The 18,565-nt window shown below is 41.4% G+C and overlaps 1 protein-coding gene across 2 annotated transcripts; it reads left to right on the top strand.

Moving 5' to 3' along the window:
* GREM1 (gremlin 1, DAN family BMP antagonist) lies at window positions 1-9,826 on the top strand. Of its 2 annotated transcripts, none has more exons than XM_015864885.3 (2): window positions 1-206; window positions 6,221-9,826. In XM_015864885.3, the coding sequence occupies exon 2, from the start codon at window positions 6,222-6,224 to the stop codon at window positions 6,774-6,776; it is 555 nt and encodes a 184-aa protein (XP_015720371.1). In that variant the 5' UTR covers window positions 1-206; window position 6,221; the 3' UTR covers window positions 6,777-9,826. The 2 variants fall into 2 exon arrangements, with proteins under 2 accessions (XP_015720371.1, XP_015720370.2); XM_015864884.3 differs by lacking the exon at window positions 1-206 and adding an exon at window positions 5,490-5,707.
* Window positions 9,827-18,565: the final 8,739 nt, after the last annotated feature.

The raw sequence follows: 18,565 nt of genomic DNA, 5'->3' as shown, positions 1-18,565 counted from the left end.
AGCTGGGAGACATTTAAATGGGAGACAGCTCGGCGCTGCTGCAATTTGTAGGCAGGATCCCAGCCTCGCCCTCTATGGACTCCCGGGTGGCTGCGGGCTCCCACGCCTCCCGCTCCGCCGAGTGACCCGCAGCACTCAGCCCAGCCGCGTCCCGCCGAGGAGCCGCCGCCGAGCCGGGCCCCCGAAGAGCCGCCGACGCCGCGCAGGTGAGCCGGGCGCCGCCGGGCCGTGCGGGAGCGCAGACGGGTCCCGCTCGGCCAGTCTGTGCGGGAGGCAAAACTGTAGTGCCTTTCTCCTACCTCCGGGGTGCGGGCAAGAGGAGGAGTCGTTCGTCGGTGCGTAGCAAAGCTGCTGGGCGTGCGGAGGTGCCACCGGCTCGCCTGTCAGAGGCACAGGGCTGTCACTAGCTTTTCCGCCGGTGATCGGGGCGCTGTGACATCTCTCTCCCCTGACAGGCGCGGGGATTGCAAAAGCCTCTCATCTCCGCCTACAGCATCACTCCCGACAAATTGGATGCGGCGCCCACCCGACTCGCGGCGAAATCCCGGCCCGGCTTCTACGCGGAGCGGGTCGAGGGCAGCTCCAGGTGCCTGCCTCGCCGCTGCCCGCCCTGGCCCGTCCCATATCCCGTCCCGTTCCGCCGAGCAACCCCGCTCCACGTCCCGCCTGGGCAGGCGGCGAGCGCCGTCGGGGCCGCGCAGCGCAGGCGGCGGCACGGGCTACGCGACCGCGTGCGACTACGCGTGTCCTCGGGAGCGAGGAGCGGCGGCGCCTTCGCCGTGCGCAGCGCCCCTTTTCTCCCCGCCGCCCCCCACCGACTCCCACGTAAGCCGCACTCGAAGGGCTCCGCCGCCCCGATCGCTCCAGCAGTCCTTCTGTCGCTCCCCGCTACTGAGAGTCCTCGGCCCGGTGGAGCTGTCGGCCTCGACGTCGGGGCTGCCCTTGCCGAGCTGGACGTGAGCCCTGCCGGCGTCGGACGGGGCGAATGAGCCGCCCGGCCGTTTGGATGCGACCCCTTGGGATCCGGGGGTCTGGGCGGCGGCCGACGCCCGCGGGGAGAGTCCTGCCGGTGCCGCCACCTCTCTGCAGGGAGCCCGGCCGGGCAGGCGGCCTCCCTGACCCGACGGCAGCGCGGCGAAGGCAGGCTGGCAAAGTGCGCGGCCCTGTGTATCCCGCACCCCGCTCCTCGGGGCCACCGCATCCCTCTAAATGTCCCGGTGCGCTGCCCGCTGTTCCTCCCTACGGTTGCGGGGCGGGGGAAGGCGGGGGGCTCCTTGCTCGCGCTGAAGTCTCTGCTCGGGGCGGGGTGCGGGACCCACTCGGGTCTCAGCGCGCACGGCCGTGCCTTCCCTCTCCTCTCGGGGGTTCAGTCCCGTGAGGTCGTGTAGAAATGTGTTTTCCGAGACGTTTCTTATGTCGCTGTACGGCGCTGCTCCCAGGGCCCGGTGTGTAAACGTTTCCCGAGCTACTGCGCTCTCGCAGTGCGGCTGGTGGCTGCGGGGCCGCCCCGACGTGCTTTGTGACTCCGTGCGCACGCCGGGTGCTGCTGCTTACGGCCCCTGCAGAGGAAATACCTTTCTAGAGGAGATTTCTTTGTTTTTTTATTTATTTATTTTGTTGTTTGTTTTGTTTCTTGTGGGTGCTGCCCTCGCGAGTTAAACGTCTCAAAAAAGGAAACTCCATGACTTACGTGAAGGAGTTATTGGAAATGGAAATGTACCTGAACTCTACCAAAGAGCCATGTTAGCTTTGCCATCTTGGTCTGGGGAAAAGGAATTAAAATGGTTCTGTGGGAACTGCTGTTGTTTTTCCTTCTTGTATATTTAAAAATACAGATCTATAACTATGAAAACATTACATAAGACTTTTTCTGTAATTCATATGTAATAAACCAGGCAGAAAATCATTCTGATCCGCTGGGACGTAACCACTTTGGTTTTCTCAATAGCCAGTGTTATGTTTTGCCTCTTTGCTTGGCTGCTATTTGAAGCCCACCACGCACATTTATTTTTCTAGGTATTCAGTAGATTATTTTTCATGCTTTCTGTGAGGCACATGAACCCGTGGCTCATCAGAATATTTTTCCCAGTGAATATGGCTTGCAGATGAAATGCTGGGCCTGTGGAGGGCTGTGAGAATTGCTGCGCGTTTCAGTGGAGCCGGGATTCCACCCAGCGCTTGTAAATGCGTCGCTGTGTGCACAGCATTTCAGGCGTTGCTTTGTGGCTCTGCCTGGAAACTCATAAGAAAACGCTGTTTATATACTGACTTTTGGAGGTCCTTTAGTTATAGTAGAAAATGTATGAGTTAAAAAATGACAGTATACTGTGTTGAGCAGTAAACTGGAAACAGTTTGCACTCCTCTGTGAACAGTTACAGGTATTAATCTACAGACATCCTCATCTGCCATGAAATGATTGGATTCCAGATAATCCTTGTGTGAGGAGATTTGAATGGTTGGGTCCAATTCTGCTCCTGTTTGAAGTCAGCAATAAAACTGCTGTTGGCTGTAGGACTGAGTGCTTGCAGATGATAATGGGGAGAATTCAGTAGGGAAATGCAGAAAGATTTCTGAAGTATTTTGTTACTTCATTCAGATCCAATGGGAGATCCGATATCATTAATATTTATTTTAAAAAGTAAGTGGGACCCAAATGAAGTGTTTTGTTTGTAGTCATCTGCTTGTTCAAAGAATTCTCAGCTGAGTTCTCAGAAGGATTTCTGATCACGCTGCTGCTTCTATAACAGCCAATATTAAGTACAGAAAGTTCTGCAGAAGTTTGGCATATATGTGCTTTTACAGCCTGATTCCTCACAGCTCCTACCCAAGCTTCAGAGTCATCACACAGTCAGAATTATGGCTGTGACAAGGCAAAAAAAACCCCAAAACCAACCCCAAACCATCTACTTCTGGTGAGACTTCCTTTGGGTAAAACCTTGGGCATGGTAACATGGATTGAGTTGCTTGTGCTGTTTGTGGGTTGGTTGGTTTTGTTGTTGGTTTTTTGTTTTTTGTTTTTTTTAAGTAATAAAGCTTTTGAGGAAGTATTTCACAAACACTAATTTGGGGATTAGATGAATCATTCTAGTTCGTAACATAAGCAGAGGTGTTATCTTCTCTTATGAGGATCAGAGAGAGTGTGGATCCTCTTATAAGGGTCAGGGAGAGTGCAGGTTGCTTTCATTACTGAGGTGTAATACCTTATTTTCCTTTGTATTTTGCTTTTTTTTTTTTTTTTTTTCCCTCTCAAGTAATAAGAAAATTTTAAATAAATATGTAATATGCTACAATGATAGGAAGTTCCTGCTTAAGCTGCCACTGGGGGTCATGAAGCCAGTGCAGCCTCTTTGGAGGGTCTGTGTTTCAATTGTATTTAGTCCTAAAAATGTGAATTATTTTCAATTCCAGGTGTATATTTCAGAAAATATATAATTGGTGCTGCTGAGTTGCCAACTTCTACACAAATCTCAGTTTCTTCTTCGAGCTTATAATGTAGTTTCTCCCCTTAGGGTTATAAACCAAGTGTTGTGGTTATAAACCTTGACATCAGGTCAGTGAAAAATTGTATTTCTTCCTGTTTTAGGGTTATACTGAAACACATGCTTGTGTTTCCTTAGTATGAAGCACATACTACTTAACAATGCGTCAGTCTGGGTGGGATACGCATCTTAAAATAGTAGACATTACCATCAGATTTCCCCCAAGTCACCATCCCCAAGTACACTCATTTTCACATGACTAGATCTTACATGACTATGTCATCAATTGCACATTTGTGGAAAAAAATGGTGGAACAGTGTGGAGATAATCTGTTACAGGAACAAAACTAGTATGGGAATTTGCGTAGTGGTGAAACAGGCACTCAATTATGGGAAACTAAACAAACACCTGAAGTTTCCTGGCACTGCTTAGAAACTAGCAATTTATTTTCTGTTGCATGCAGTGACTTTTTTTCTTCTTCTAAGGATCTGGCACCATGTTGAGTAAATATCATGCATACTGTCTAAATACAGTGTGGGTATACAGTCGCTAGAGAAATAAGAATAGTTTTGGAGGGAGTCATTCTGGTCACTTGAGGAAATAAGTGGTGTTTTATAACTGTATTTTAAAAAAATATTTTACAGGCAGAATGTGGAGACTGAAAAGAAACGTGCTTAAATAACATTGAGGCGGTAGCAGAAATGGGAAAAAAACCAGCAAATATGAAGTCCAAACTGACACTTGAAATTACACTGCATTACTCTTCAATTAGAATTCCCAGCGTTTTTTGTTTTGTGTCAGAGCCTCAAGGTTATTAAAATAGCATGTTCTGTGCAATATTACACTAAGATGTTTAGAGCAGCCCTTCCAAGCTGCCTGCTGGAGTCAGGAGCAGTGTCATGCTTACAGCCCTCTCTTGGAGTCTGAAGCTTCTTCCAAACATAAGACATACTGGTACTAAGCCGAAATGAACAAAATGAATGGCTACTGGTAAATAAATCTAAATGAATAAAAAATGAATGCAGATATTTATCATGTGCATCATAAGCTCCAGTATATTAACAGTCTGTAGACAAACACATAAAATGTTAACTCCATGAGCAAATCCCTACATACAACGGGAACCTCCTGTGACACTTCTCCACTCCAGCAATTCCTTTTCCAGTCTCTGGTGAGAGATACTTTCTGAACAGCATAAATGAAAACTTACTCCTCCTATGTGACTGGAAAGGCCTAGTAACTTAGAAATTGACAGACATCTTGTGCAGCAGATGACACAATACCCTGAGCTTCCGCTGAGTCTCCAGGGGCCCTTCCAGGGCTGGCACTTCGCCGTCTATCTGCCTACCAAGGGCACGGCCCTTGGTTTCACATTGGCTGGGCAGTAGGACATTTCAAACTGTACTTTGTCTTTACTGATAAAATATGTTAAAAAAGGGATCTGACTGCAACACTTTAAAAAGGTAGAGGACACTGACTTCCTTGATTTTTTTTTTTATTCACAATTCTTTTAATGCCTGAGCTTTCCATTTCTGGTGGCCATCTTCCAAGCTCCCCACAGTGAAGGTCTCCTGAGAGCCTCCTTCCCTAGTCTGCCTTGCTTGCTTTCACAGTCCTTGCTTCCCTAAACAACACAGAGACTGTGGTACTTTAGGAAGAGGAAGGAGCATGGCAGGTCACTTTCTAGCTTGTGGGACTTGAGTCAACCCAGCAACCCAAAGACCTTGTTGCTCTGGGAAGCAATAGAATTAGTGAAAAATACCTGGGTCATAAAGACTAAGGAAGGTACAGAGGCTGGTAACTAGGTTTGGAGCAGGAATGCAGTTTTAAGGATCTTGATTGTGTCATTGTGTCTACTTTTGCACTTATTGAAGTCCTTTTTTTTTTTTTTTTTAAAATCATACTGTTATCTCATGGTTCTTAATGTCATATATGAAGTTCTACTGTCCTCACATATCCTTTTGCTATCATGATGGACGTAATGAATAAAACACAGATTTATGATGGCTTATGTGTAATCTATCTATATAAGATTCAGTGTAGTGTAAGAAGGTGTAATCTGAAATTACAGATGCACTTCTTTTAATCTGTATCTAAGCATCACTTTATGTTAGTTGCCTTTCTTGTGCACATCTCTTACTCAGCCTGGGTTTCATTACAGTCAGACTCGGGATCAGTTCAGAGGTGCAGTGTGACAGAGCTTGGGATGCTGTATTCAGATAACAGGTAGATACAGCCTGCACACTGTATTTTGTGTATTATGCGAAGAATTGTACACAGCTTCCGAGTCTGACAAAGGAACATGTAGAATGGATGTCCTCTGGTACTGCAGATGACTATGTTGTAATTCCTAGCAAGGCATAAAATCACACCTTCCACTTGTGTAAGGCAGGAGGAGCACTCCTGATGTCAATAAGGTATAGGAGGGGAGTGAGAACTCTTTAGTAGGGTTCATGAAGAAAGGAGCTGGAAGAAGTTGCATGCAACACTAAGTGAAATTCTGTATAGACTTATTTTAGTATCTGACTTTCAATCACAATATATGAGAGCTTTTATCACTTGGTAATTTGGAAACTACTTTCCAGCTGGTGAAAGCAAAGAGCTCATCTTTTATAAGTGTGCATTCATGCGCACGCACTCACATTTCTTTTATGGAGTTGAAAATTTACTGCATACCTGATTCCTGTTGATATCTGAAATCCACAACTGTGCTTTATTTCCTCAACTTCCTCTCTATAGGATGGTCCGCACACTGTATGCCATCGGCGCTGTGTTTCTTCTGATGGGATTTCTGCTACCGACAGCAGAAGGGAGAAAGAGGAATCGTGGATCTCAAGGCGCTATCCCTCCTCCTGACAAGGATCAGCCCAATGATTCAGAGCAGATGCAGACACAGCAGCAGTCAGGCTCCAGGCATCGAGAAAGAGGAAAAGGCACCTCAATGCCTGCTGAGGAGGTGCTGGAGTCCAGCCAGGAGGCACTGCACATCACTGAGCGCAAATACCTAAAACGGGACTGGTGCAAAACTCAGCCCCTCAAACAAACTATCCACGAAGAAGGCTGCAACAGTCGCACCATTATCAACAGGTTCTGCTATGGCCAGTGCAATTCATTCTACATCCCCAGGCATGTCCGCAAAGAGGAAGGCTCTTTCCAGTCTTGTTCCTTCTGCAAGCCAAAGAAATTTACCACCATGACTGTTACCCTCAACTGCCCTGAGCTTCAGCCCCCTAGGAAGAAGAAAAGAATCACCCGCGTGAAGGAGTGTCGGTGTATATCTATCGACTTGGACTAAGCTGAGAAGTACCAATTGCACTCTGACTGTCCACAATCATTGCCAGTGTGAGTGATTGGCATGAACTAGCAAAGCTTTGGGGCTGGATGAGACTGAAAGGAACCCAGTTAATTACCTAAAAAACAACAGCTAGCCAAACTAAAAGAACAAAATGGATGTAAGGGAAGAACGGGCATATGTGTGTAAGAGAGAAAAAGGGTGTGTACAAGCAAATGTATGAATGGTCACTTTGAGGGGGGGAAAAAAAAAAAAAAAAAAAAAAAGGGGTAGGAAATATTAAAAATCTACTTACCCACAGTGATGAATTAGGTTTGGTAGTGTATATTCACATTTTTGTCAGTTACTGGGAAAGTGGAGCTCTGGCTTTTGCTAATGTTCACCTGCCATGCTATTTGCTTTTACTGTATTATGAGAAACATCAATGTGAGAGGACAATATATCTGAAAGCATGAATCTATTCTTAAATATGAAGTAGGAAAAAAGCAGTTACGCCATAGTAAAAACATCACTGAAAATAGCATCTGTATCAAGAGTTTGTAACATGCTTCTTCAGAAAAATAACTGTAATACAAAGGCTGCTTTTGGAGAACAATGGGAAAGTGGGAGTGCTGAAAAGTCAGCATAGGTGGATGGAAAACAGAACCACAGCAAGTTAGAATGCAAAAGGCCAAAGTAAGTAGGCAGGGGGAGCACAAAAGGGAGTGGAAAAAGGAAAGATACTTAAATAGGAGGACACAGAGGAAGAGATATTGTCTTCTGTTTACGTTTTGCTTTAATTTATATTCCTAGTCATATATTACGTAAATTAAAGAGAAACTATATACGAGGCTATAAATATACTTCTGAATTCTAATGTCTCTCTACATCAATCAAAACCCATTCCTGTGCCACTAGATCCATCTGATGTTTTGTATTTCTGATAGCAGTTAATCCTCATATTACATATATATGTATATGCAGTATCTTTTATTCATTGGTATCTATACATACATACAATGAGTCTGCAGACTCCATTGTGCCTATCTGAACTCTCTCCTCTTTTTCACATACATACATAGAAACATACATACCGCAACACCAAAATCTTGCTAAGCAAGATCAAGTACAGAATGGCAGTAATTTAGTACATAAGGAGCAAAGCAAAAATTAAAACAAGCATCATGTGACTGCAAATGCAATAACCACACAAGAGACAAAAGACACGACATTCATGACTAGTAAACATTGCATTGTTATTGTTATTTTAGCTTTGCCACAGGCATGCAGTTTGTTGAAAAAGAGATGCAGAACTTTGCCAGCAATAATCCTCTTTTTATATCTTTTACCACAGACTTGCATTTAAGCAGGATTTGGACTAAGTAAAGAGAATTTCCTGAAAATTAAGGGCTAACTTGTTCCCCTTCCCATCGAGGGGCAAAAAACACACGAAAGGGGACACTACTTCCAGCAGCAAAATGAGTGTCACCTGGGAGATCAGCCTGTGTCTTTCCTCCTTCAGGATTTGGACCACAAACTAGATGAGCAAGATTGCTTTTGACAAGAGAATGGGGAATCTCACAGGAGAAGTCATTCCAGGAGGGTGGTCCCAAAGCCCTGGGGGCTTGCTGGAAAGCTACAGCCTGGCCAGGTGCACCTCAAAGTGGTTGCTGAGCCAGGTATTGGGCATTGGCTTAGCAAGACACCTTCTGTCCAGGTGCCAAGGCACCTGTGGTGCTGCAGATCCTGCAGGCCTCCCTGCCTCCACCTACGTACCAACAGAGAGACCCCATTTTGCACCTACAAAAGGGCATGGTCCTAGGCCTAAGTTAACAGTGTGATGGGGCTCGTGTAGCCCAGGACACACTTTCTGCTTCAGCAGCAAGACTTCTTTCCCCACAATCAGTGTAGCTGTACTTTCTCACGCTAAAAGCCTCTTTCAGCCACAGGGTGATTATTTTGACAGGATTTCAGTCCATCAAGCTCTGAGGAAGACAGTGCTGCCATTAGTAACGTGTCCAAAGAGTAAACCATATAGTGTCGTGTCACAGATACATAGGATGTGCAGTCGTGACATCAAAAGCCACAGATGTAACTCAATGTCCCATGCAATTGTTGGTGATATCCTGCATCTCTGCAATTGATATATTTTTCCTGTAAAAATCCACTGCTATGAGGTCTGTGTTTATGACATTAAGAGATCACAACTCATTGGTTCATATTCTTAAAATGCATTTCACTTGGTGCACTCTCACTCCACAGGTTTGACACATTTCTTCGTGGATTTTAAAATCCAATTTTAAAATCTGGCATTACAGGAGGTAGATTTCCACTGTGTGGAATGTGAATAGTTAGAAAGATATGGATATTTAATGTTATTATTAATACAAATCCACTTTCACTGATAATAGTCAGGGGTTGTTCTCCTTTAAATTAATTTTTTGAGTTGGTTTGCAGGTAACAGGGCCAATCTCAGCATTTGCTGAAAGTTTTATACTCTGTAGTGTTTCTGTTCGCGCCTTAAGAATGAAATTATTCCTTCATTTGAAGTTGATAGCAAAACACCCATTGTCTTTAACAGCAATGGGATTTCATTCTCGGCTGCTATGTCCCTAAACCCTTAGATGTGAAGCACTGCTTTAGACATAGCCGATTTCAGCGTTCTGAAGGGAAACTGATAAGTGTTACAAATCCTTATGTTCCAAACAGCCTGTGCCCAGCTCACAACAGAACTCCCCTGGAGGCAGATCCCCCTATAACTATGTAAATTTTATACAAAGAACTTTTATGAATTGCTAGTTATTGCCTGAGAGTAAGAAAGTTCTGCTAACTTACAATTATACCAGATATTTAATATCAACCACAATATGTATTTAAATGTCTGCTTTATTCTAAAAACAATGGACTATATAACCTAAGGCTGCAGTATTTTCATGCTCGGTCTCACAAAGCAAAACTTGGTTTAAAATGAAGTTTTAATTATTTTGTAACTGAATAGAATTGGAATTTTTTCTTCCCAGCATTTTGTACGTCATTTTAACTACTAGTAACAAATAAATAAAATATCTTCTCCAGTCCATGTCTATTGTTGTTTTTATTTATTTTTTTATTTTTTTTATTTTTTCCTTAAGTTTCCAGCTCTTTCTGGATCTGTTGTACTTTACTCTGACTTCTGTGGCTTCTCTTAATTATAAAAGGGCTTACATTCTGACAATGGGGCACAGAGACAGGCAATGGCACCATCATTCAACACGGCTACTTCAATAAAGTTTTAAATGAGATCTGTCACTTCCCCCTTACCCTTCCACAATTTATAGAAGAAAAATCTCAATCTTTACTCACACTTTTCCCCTTGTAAACCATGTAGTGACAGTTCAAAATATAAATCAGACTTAAATGGTTATAGAGGTGGAGCTGGACTCAGCATGCCTGCCTCATATTTTACCTCAGCTTTGTGCCTATTCATCAGTGCACTTCCACATAAAAAAACTGAAATAAAACAAAATAAAGTAGGGAACATCTTTGCAATGCAGAGCTCTCAAAAAGCTCTTGGCAGGGACAGAGAATTTTACAGGAGTGTATGGGGATTTGTAGTTTCCCTTCACTGTTCCCAGCATTCTCTGCCTTTGCAGTGGAAGCTGCTCAGATGGAGACCACAGTCCCACAGATCTACTCCCTTTCCTTACAAGGAGCAGCAATGACACAGCTGAGCATACAGTCTCGCAAGTAGCCATCACGTAGTGGCTTCCTGTAGCACACCAGGTGACCAAGATGTGAGCTGGCCAGCCACAAAGCGTAGGTGATGGTAATGTTCTGCACAGTTTTACTTCATGTGCAGCCATCATGAAATAATGGAGCTGACCAGTCTGTGGCATACTGCTTGTTACTGCAATTTAAAGGCTTTAGACTGACTCTTTCTTCACCTCTACTTCTGTCCATTCATTTGTTCTCTTGCTCTTCTAAAATTTACTGAAAGGAAAATACTGTTCATTATTTGTAAAAGGCAATTGACTTTTTCTGGTCTGAGATATGGATACAGTCAGATGTAATAAATTTCCATGAAGAGATGCACAAATATATGTTCATACGAAGATTTAAAACAGAGAGAACAACCTCCTGGGCTTACCTTTCTAATACTTTCTAGTACTATGACCTTATTATTTATATGCTAACAAGCTGAGGCAGTCATTATAATTTACATTTGGCCTACATACCAACTTTAAATTGAAGGTATGTCCACTGTGAAGTCCTGCGTGCTTTATAGCTATCTACACTAATCAAAAGAAGATGAGAGGGAGAGAGGGAATCCATGCACCTCCCTCAGCTTTCACAGAGACAGATAGAAATAAAGCTGTTTTTTGCTCTCTTTCCAGTGAGGCAAGCAAGATTCCTGTTCGGGATTTGTGTGTGTGCTCTGTAACCCATGTGCTGTGAAGCAGATTTGTGCACATGTGATCAGATGGAGGCATGAAGCACAAGGCAGGCTGGGCATACGTGAGACATCTGAGCAACACATGGCCATAGCGGGTGTAGCATGCTTGAGATGGGTCCTGTGGCTGCCTGTCAGCAGCAGTTCCTGGCCAGAAAAAGGGCACTGTGTTCGCAAAAGTGATGCAGAAATGGAACCTTGTAATTCATCTTCTCGTGGGCAAAAACTAAAAGAGAGCCCAGAGAGCTATCACCTAGGGGAATGATGTATTCTGCTGCCCAGTGTGCAAGCCTGACCTGGGGCAGTACTTTCAGTAGATTCTGAAACAAGAAGCTCCCAGTCACTGCCAGAGCCTGCAACTCTGTTTTGCTTAACCCAGTGTGACACAGACTGCTCCTTCCCTTTTTAAATAGCATGGGTCTTATTTACTCCAAAGAATTCAAATCTCCTTTACAAACTACTTCCCCAAGTACTGAAATACAGCAGTCACTAAACACCAGCAGCAAAAAGCCCCAAATTATTTCTAAGTGATTTGGCTTCCTTGGGCAGCTGTGCTAACCAAAAGACTGCAGAAGGGGAAGGTTTCATTTCAGAAAATGAAAAATATAATGTATATTTGGATTTAGTCAAAACTCTGGATGTTCACTGCTATATCAGGCCTTGGCTTTAACATATCAAAAAGTTTAACCATAATAAGCTTTGGACACCTTGCTTTATTGTTTCTTGGCTGACATTTAAACCAGAAATACAAGCCACATATAGGTATGGTAACAAATGCCAGTAGTGCAGATTTCTGATACTACCTTGTAATGCAGCTTCATAAAAGCATCTGAAGCTTGTCCGCACTGCCTGCCCAGAAATGTAGCTGATGACTTGAAGGTGCCCTTTGATAATGTGTGACTTCTGGCTGCCTGAATTGCTCCCTGAGCTCTATTTGGTCTGAGAGGAGGAGAACAGAATGTTAACTGCCACTTGCTCACTCTCCCGTTACTTCTGAAAAATATTGAAAATAAAATTCATTGTCTGCCTCCTTCAAGTGGCTGAGGGGCAAGATGTGAGGATCAAACTATAAACTGACATAAAAGAAGAATGTTTGGGATCACATTAAAAAAACAAATTTCTAAGTTGTGATAAGCAATAACCCCTCTATGCTGTGATACAGATGTAAGTCACATAGTTTGGGGATGAATCAAATCAAGAAGTTACACCGACTCCCAATAAAGTTCTGCAAATAAAATTTGGAATTGCCATGTTTGCATTTCTTTTTTAAAGAATACCTTATGGAAACTGCTATATTCCAATTCATATTTCAAGAGATCAAAAGAACGAAGGTTAAAATAATATCTTCATCTCTAGGATAATTGAATCCTATATCTTAACCTTCTGCCTAGTAATACCAATATGGATTCCAGCAAAAAAGCAATTGGAAAGAATTAATGTGTCAGTTACAGCTCATCTGGGACAGCAACACTAAAATTCATTAATCATAATTTTATAGCTATTGCATGGCATCACTACAGAGCACTGTTAGTATTTTTATTTTTATTTTTAATAATGAATCTGCAAACCATTATATTGTTCTTCTTTCAAGTTAAACTTTACTGAATTTCTACATTTTGTAATTAATTTGTTGAGGACTAGAATCGGGCACAGTCATTTTTATATTTAGGAAAAGTTATAGATTCTTAATCTTATCTCTGCCTTGGCATGTTCTTCTATCCAGGGGGGAAAAAAGTGCTGTATAGACGTAATGTATATGTATTTCTCTCTGTTAGAAAAGGCATTGAAAGGCATTAGATATACTTCAGGAGTCTGAAAAATATACATCCACTATGTTTATAAATGTATGGCCCAGTGTACCAGGCCTCTTAATTATGTACTGTATGGGTGATAGTCATAAAATAAAATCAACAGTGAAAACACAAGAGTAAGCATAAAGAATTTATATTTTAGGGAGGGATAGAGAGTTGCATATAATCAGTGAAGGCTACTTAATGGTGATGATGAAGACTGGCTGAACCTCTCTCCATAGGATGTGAAGGACCTTGAATGTCTCTTTGGAAACAGATGTGCATGAGGAACATATATTTTCATTTTTGTTGCTCATTTATTTCAGCTCCAAATGAATGAAGAGGGTCAACTTTGGAAGCTAAGTTAGATATAGCAAATAAAAAAGAGAAAGAAAACTATGTGTGCAATGGAAAGATATTACCGAATGGATCTAAATCCTATGGTAGGTAATTTGATCTAATTTTTGCAGAAAGGCAAATGCCAGATGTTTGCTCCACTTTGATCTTAATAACACTTAAGGCTGCAGACAATAAGATTGGTTTAAAATTTATTGTCTCTTTGATTTCTCCATTCTAATGCTTTTTAAATTCTTTACACAAGACAGATCTATATATAGGCAACTGGGGTGGCATCAGAAGCATTGTATACTTAAGACATTCTTGAAAACCCCAGTGTGGAACAGTGTTTGCTGTTTTATGCATCAAAACAAAGCCAGATTTTATACAAGCAACGTTCAATTTTCTTTTTATTATAATGTCTCTTTTTATTTTGCATATGAAGTTCTGACTGTCGCATCTGTGGCACAGCTCCTTATATGCTTTTATCTTTCAATAACCTTATTAGAAGTCAAGACAATATATTAAATCAACATTAAACAGCAGGAGTTGAAAGAAAAGTTAATCCCTTCCCTTGCATCAGGAGTGTTATCCATGTAGATCTTTAAATTCACCTTTATGTAGCATTTAGGATTCTTTGTCTGCAGAATTTGTTTTAGAAGGATGGACTCAAGTGAAAGCCTCTGAGGAACCACCTCTGAGGTCTTGCCTTCAGTTTGGATCTTCAGGATCAAGGAGGCCATTGCTCAGTGAATGTGATAATAATAAACAGCCTAAGGCTTCTTAGTAAGTGGTCTCAGGTTTCTAGCAGAGTATCTTATATATTCATTATTACTGAGAAACAATGTCAAGCAAGTGAGACTGGGGACAAATAGTAGAGAATAAACAACGATTAAAAGGAAACAAATAGAAAAAAACAAAAAGTTATAGTATGCAGCCTGAATATCTAATCTTAATTCTCTGGCATAGTTCAGAGCCATCTGTCCCTCAGATCTGTGCATGATGTCTTTAAACAATTGTTTTCATTCTGCTCAGCCCAGTAGTCTGAAAGTTCAAAAAGTCAATTTTCTTCTGAAGGAAATTCTGACTACTTCTGGTGATGAAAGTGCCGGTGCTCATCCAACTGATAGGACAGACACCCTGGCAGATTTACTTCAACTAGTAGTAGGGTTATCAGAAGTCAAGGGCCTTTCTACTTTTCTACCACAAATTTTAGATCTTGCAACAGTGTTCTTCATAAAACAGTAGAGAACTTCCTTTATTTTGAACCCAGTATTTTCATTCACTACCAGGAACAAAACACTATACATTGACATATAAAAATAAGTATTTTCTTCCTATCACATTACCATGACAAGTGAAAAGATTTCCAGTTTCCTTACCCCAAGGGAAAAGCTGGGCAAATGAAAAATCTCTCGCAGGGAGAATTGCCTTAGAGTCAGATACATCTTGTCATCTTTTCTTCGTTATCTTTGTCTCATCTCCAGAATGGAAATGTCTGTAATGTAGTCTATTGTCTTTATTCATCACAAGTACACTGAAGTACTGTTTGCTAAGTCTGTGGCACCTCTGGTCAATCTTCTCTAAGGCAAGCTATACCATCTGTACCATTAGAAAACACTGGACAACTAAGTCACACAGAACATAGAGGTTTAAATGGCATTTGATTTCAATTAAGAGGAGTGCTTTCCTAAAGAGGCAAGATGTTATAAGACTCCGACAACCTTTTGCAACACCAGCCTTTGTGCATCATAATTGAAAGGCGTGCGAATGCTACCCAATGAAACTTAATGGAAGCCCCACAAGGAAAGATTTTAGTCTCGACATTTATCTTTACCAACACATGGAACCACCTTGATCTGCTTTTAATGGTGGTGAAAAAAGAAGGTAGTGTCTATTTCACAGGATAGAATAGGAAGTAAGAGTCAGCGTGATGGATGGTGGAAAGAAACAGAGGGCAAGAAGGAAGAAATATGTGCATCAGGTACTGATCTTAAAGATGAGGTCTAGTCTGCTGTCAGAATGTGTATAAATAGCTTATTAATAACAGAAGTGATGTATTGGCATTAGTGCGAAAGTAGGAGTATGCTCAGTTTGAGAAAACATGGCATAGTCAGAAAAAAGACATCTGGGCAGGATACAGCCTATATTTGTTAGATATTTGTTGAATATTTGTTGATATTTGATTTGTTTGTTAAGACTACACAAGAACAAATCAAATACAAATCAATTCCTTTGGGAATATTTACTCACCTTAAGTCATTTACTCAGCAGATCACACTGCCATCTCTATAAAATCTAGAACATTCACTTCCTAGGAGTTTATCTGCATGCTAGTGTGGCAGAGAGATCTCAGATAAGCTTTACGTTTACCAATAATAATTTAAATCCCAAAGATCAATGTTTATCTAACACCAGTGGATAAGATAAACCTTACTTTTTGTCCAATCTAGGGAAAACCAAGAGTTATCAGGGAATTTTCCTTTAATTTTCTATGAAAATTACCTTGCTTTATTGAGTGTTTCAACATTTAGGAGCGTTATTTGACCATCTCTCCAGTTCTCTTTCTTTTTAACCTGCTTGTCCCACCAAGTAGCTCAGTTTGCATCTGGGACTGATATATTGAAAAAAGAAAGACAAAAATCACTTGTTGAGGTGATGTGTGGAAAGGATTTTTGTGCTGAGGAGAGTCCTTTGCAGCATGAGTATGGGTGCTACCAGCATCTTGTCCTTGCAATAGAATGAATTCAGGGAAAATGCAACAACAGAAATACATCTGCAGTACATCATTGATGTAAGTTCATCAGCTTCCTGCTGAAATCTGTCATTGCTTGTGCCAACACTACCAACTTCTCCTGGGAAGCAATCTGGTTTATTGCTCCATTTCTAGGAATTTTTGGATGATCTTTAGAAAATGCTTCATTCAGTGATAATAGTTTTTGCTTGATTGAAGCACCTAAGTCTCATCTTCTGTGACTTCCAATAAAATAAGTTGCTCTTTGATGTGCTAATTCTTTTGTAAATAAAATTAGCATTGGGCACTGTGTTTTGGTTCTGGATTTTTCAGGTATCTGAGGCTTGCCTTAAATTAGTTTGCTACTGAACAGCATATTGACTGACAGCTTTGGAAATAGCTTCTGAGGACTGTACTTTTGAGAATAAGCTTGAAATGGAATCTGTTCATGTGGAATGCTACAAAGGAGCTGCAGACTGTAGGCTTTCATCAGGGCTTCTTGTTGGCCAAAACAAACTGGAAGCTGGAGTGGCAGTTCTAATTTTTCTAGTTTCTGCCTTAGTCTGTTTGGCCTTGCATAAAAATCTAACCTTTTAGCACAGCCTTGGTTATGACTTGTTTTTTGCAGAAGGTAGAAGCTGCCAGAGCTAATCTATGGGGCTGTGTTTGGGGAAGGACTTCCATAATGTAAGACCTGGAGTGCTTATTACCCTCTGAGTTGAAATCGGACATTACTCCCTGAGGCACAGGTCAACATGTCCGTCACGCATAGATGAGACCGTCTGCTCCTCTCAGTTGGAGAGGGATGTTATTTTCTTAAGGAGCAGGATGTTATTCCTAGAGGTCTGCCCCTTGGTAGGGTCAAGAGTAATATTTTATGGCTAATGTTTATGATTAATTTTGGCTGTGGCCTTTCCTTTCAGAATTTCTGTGGTGTCAGTTCAAGTTGGTAAGGGGGAAGCCTGACAAGGTTAAGGCGTGAACCATATACTCACTTTTCCTTCCAAAGTAAATACTACAACAACAATGCACATGGGAACCATGCAGCACATTCCTAAATCAAACTAGAATATTAACACAAGGAACTAAAATGGTAGGATTCAAAAGGGTGGATTTTTACCCGCTCTCCTCCCCCCCCCCCCCCCCATCCCCGCTTTTTTTTTTTTTCCTTTTCAATCCAAAGGATACATTTTTAGAAAGATGTTTTGGGAGTTTGCTCAACACAATCCAAGGAGCAAAAAGTGTAGATTGGCATCAAATTCCTTGTGCTCACACTACTTAAAAATTGTCTTTGTCCCTTTTCCCTCAAAAAATGTCATAGTAAGGTGAATGATTCTTACCTATTCAATGCTGTTTAAAGGAGCGGACATGCTAGCACCACAGTGTGATGCAAGCTTATTTTGAATGTATATTAATCTTGATCTTGGAAAATATCCAGATTTTCTTCCCAGCTTTGAATAGGATCTTTAGCCTTATATGCAAGCCATTCTCTTTTTAAGAATCTTAATTCTCTTCCCAGCTTCTGAAAACTCTGATTTCTCTTCACATTTTTCACTAATGCAATTTGTTCAGAATAAACTTGCAGATGGATTTGGTTTGATACTAAGGCTAAAGACATGGGAAATTTCTTTGAAAATATTAGGACATTCTTCATGTTATCAGGACATGGTGTGTGAGAAGAAAGAAATGAGTCGAAAGAAGACATATTCTTACCATATTTCAAAAATGTCAAAAACTATGCTATTATACGTAATCCATAAAGATGATGACTTCAGAATTGTGCTGGTTGGAATTTTACCTTTGACGATCTGTTGTTTTCGCATTTGAAATACATCATCAAAGCAAAGAGGAGAAAAATTGTATGAGAACTCCTGATGATGACTTTAAGTCAGGACTAAAAGGGCAAAATTCATGTGATGAAACACCTCTTTTCTCTATTTCTTTTTGTCACTACTAACTGATTTCTGTAGCCAGAGGATACATTTGACATACTTTCCTTCTAAATTCAAAGAACTTTAAAAAAATCAAATCTTTAAAATACTGAACTTCAGTACAGGGAAGTACAGGGAATTTATCCCTCTCAAAAATTAAAAGCATACTGTGATAATTAAAGCCCTAATATCTCATGTCATGAATGCATGTCCTCCCCTGAACATTTGCATCACACCATCTCTCAAAGAAATCGTGCTTATGACTGCTTGAAGTCACATATAATGGTAGCACTGCCAGCCTTCATCAATACCTCAGTGGAAACCAAAGACTCTCAAATTAAGAAAAATAAGGGCAGAACACATTTATGTCTGCTCCATAACCAGCAAATGACACAACATATTTCTATAGATAATATAAGCAGGATAGACAAAGAGCAATCCAACAAAAGTTTGCCTCTTCTTTGAGGTTAATAAGGGAAATGAAAGATAGAAAAATAGAACCATCATTTAAAAAGGTTTCCCTTAACTCACATATATGGACATTTGAAGCTCACTTCATATGGCCATTTGTGGCTCAAGCTTTTCATTAAGAC

This window comes from Coturnix japonica, chromosome 5 (genome assembly GCF_054131305.1).
Source record: "Coturnix japonica strain WE chromosome 5, WE-NBRP24, whole genome shotgun sequence".
NCBI classification, from domain to species: domain Eukaryota; kingdom Metazoa; phylum Chordata; class Aves; order Galliformes; family Phasianidae; genus Coturnix; species Coturnix japonica.
This window is presented reverse-complemented; position numbering and strand designations above follow the sequence as displayed.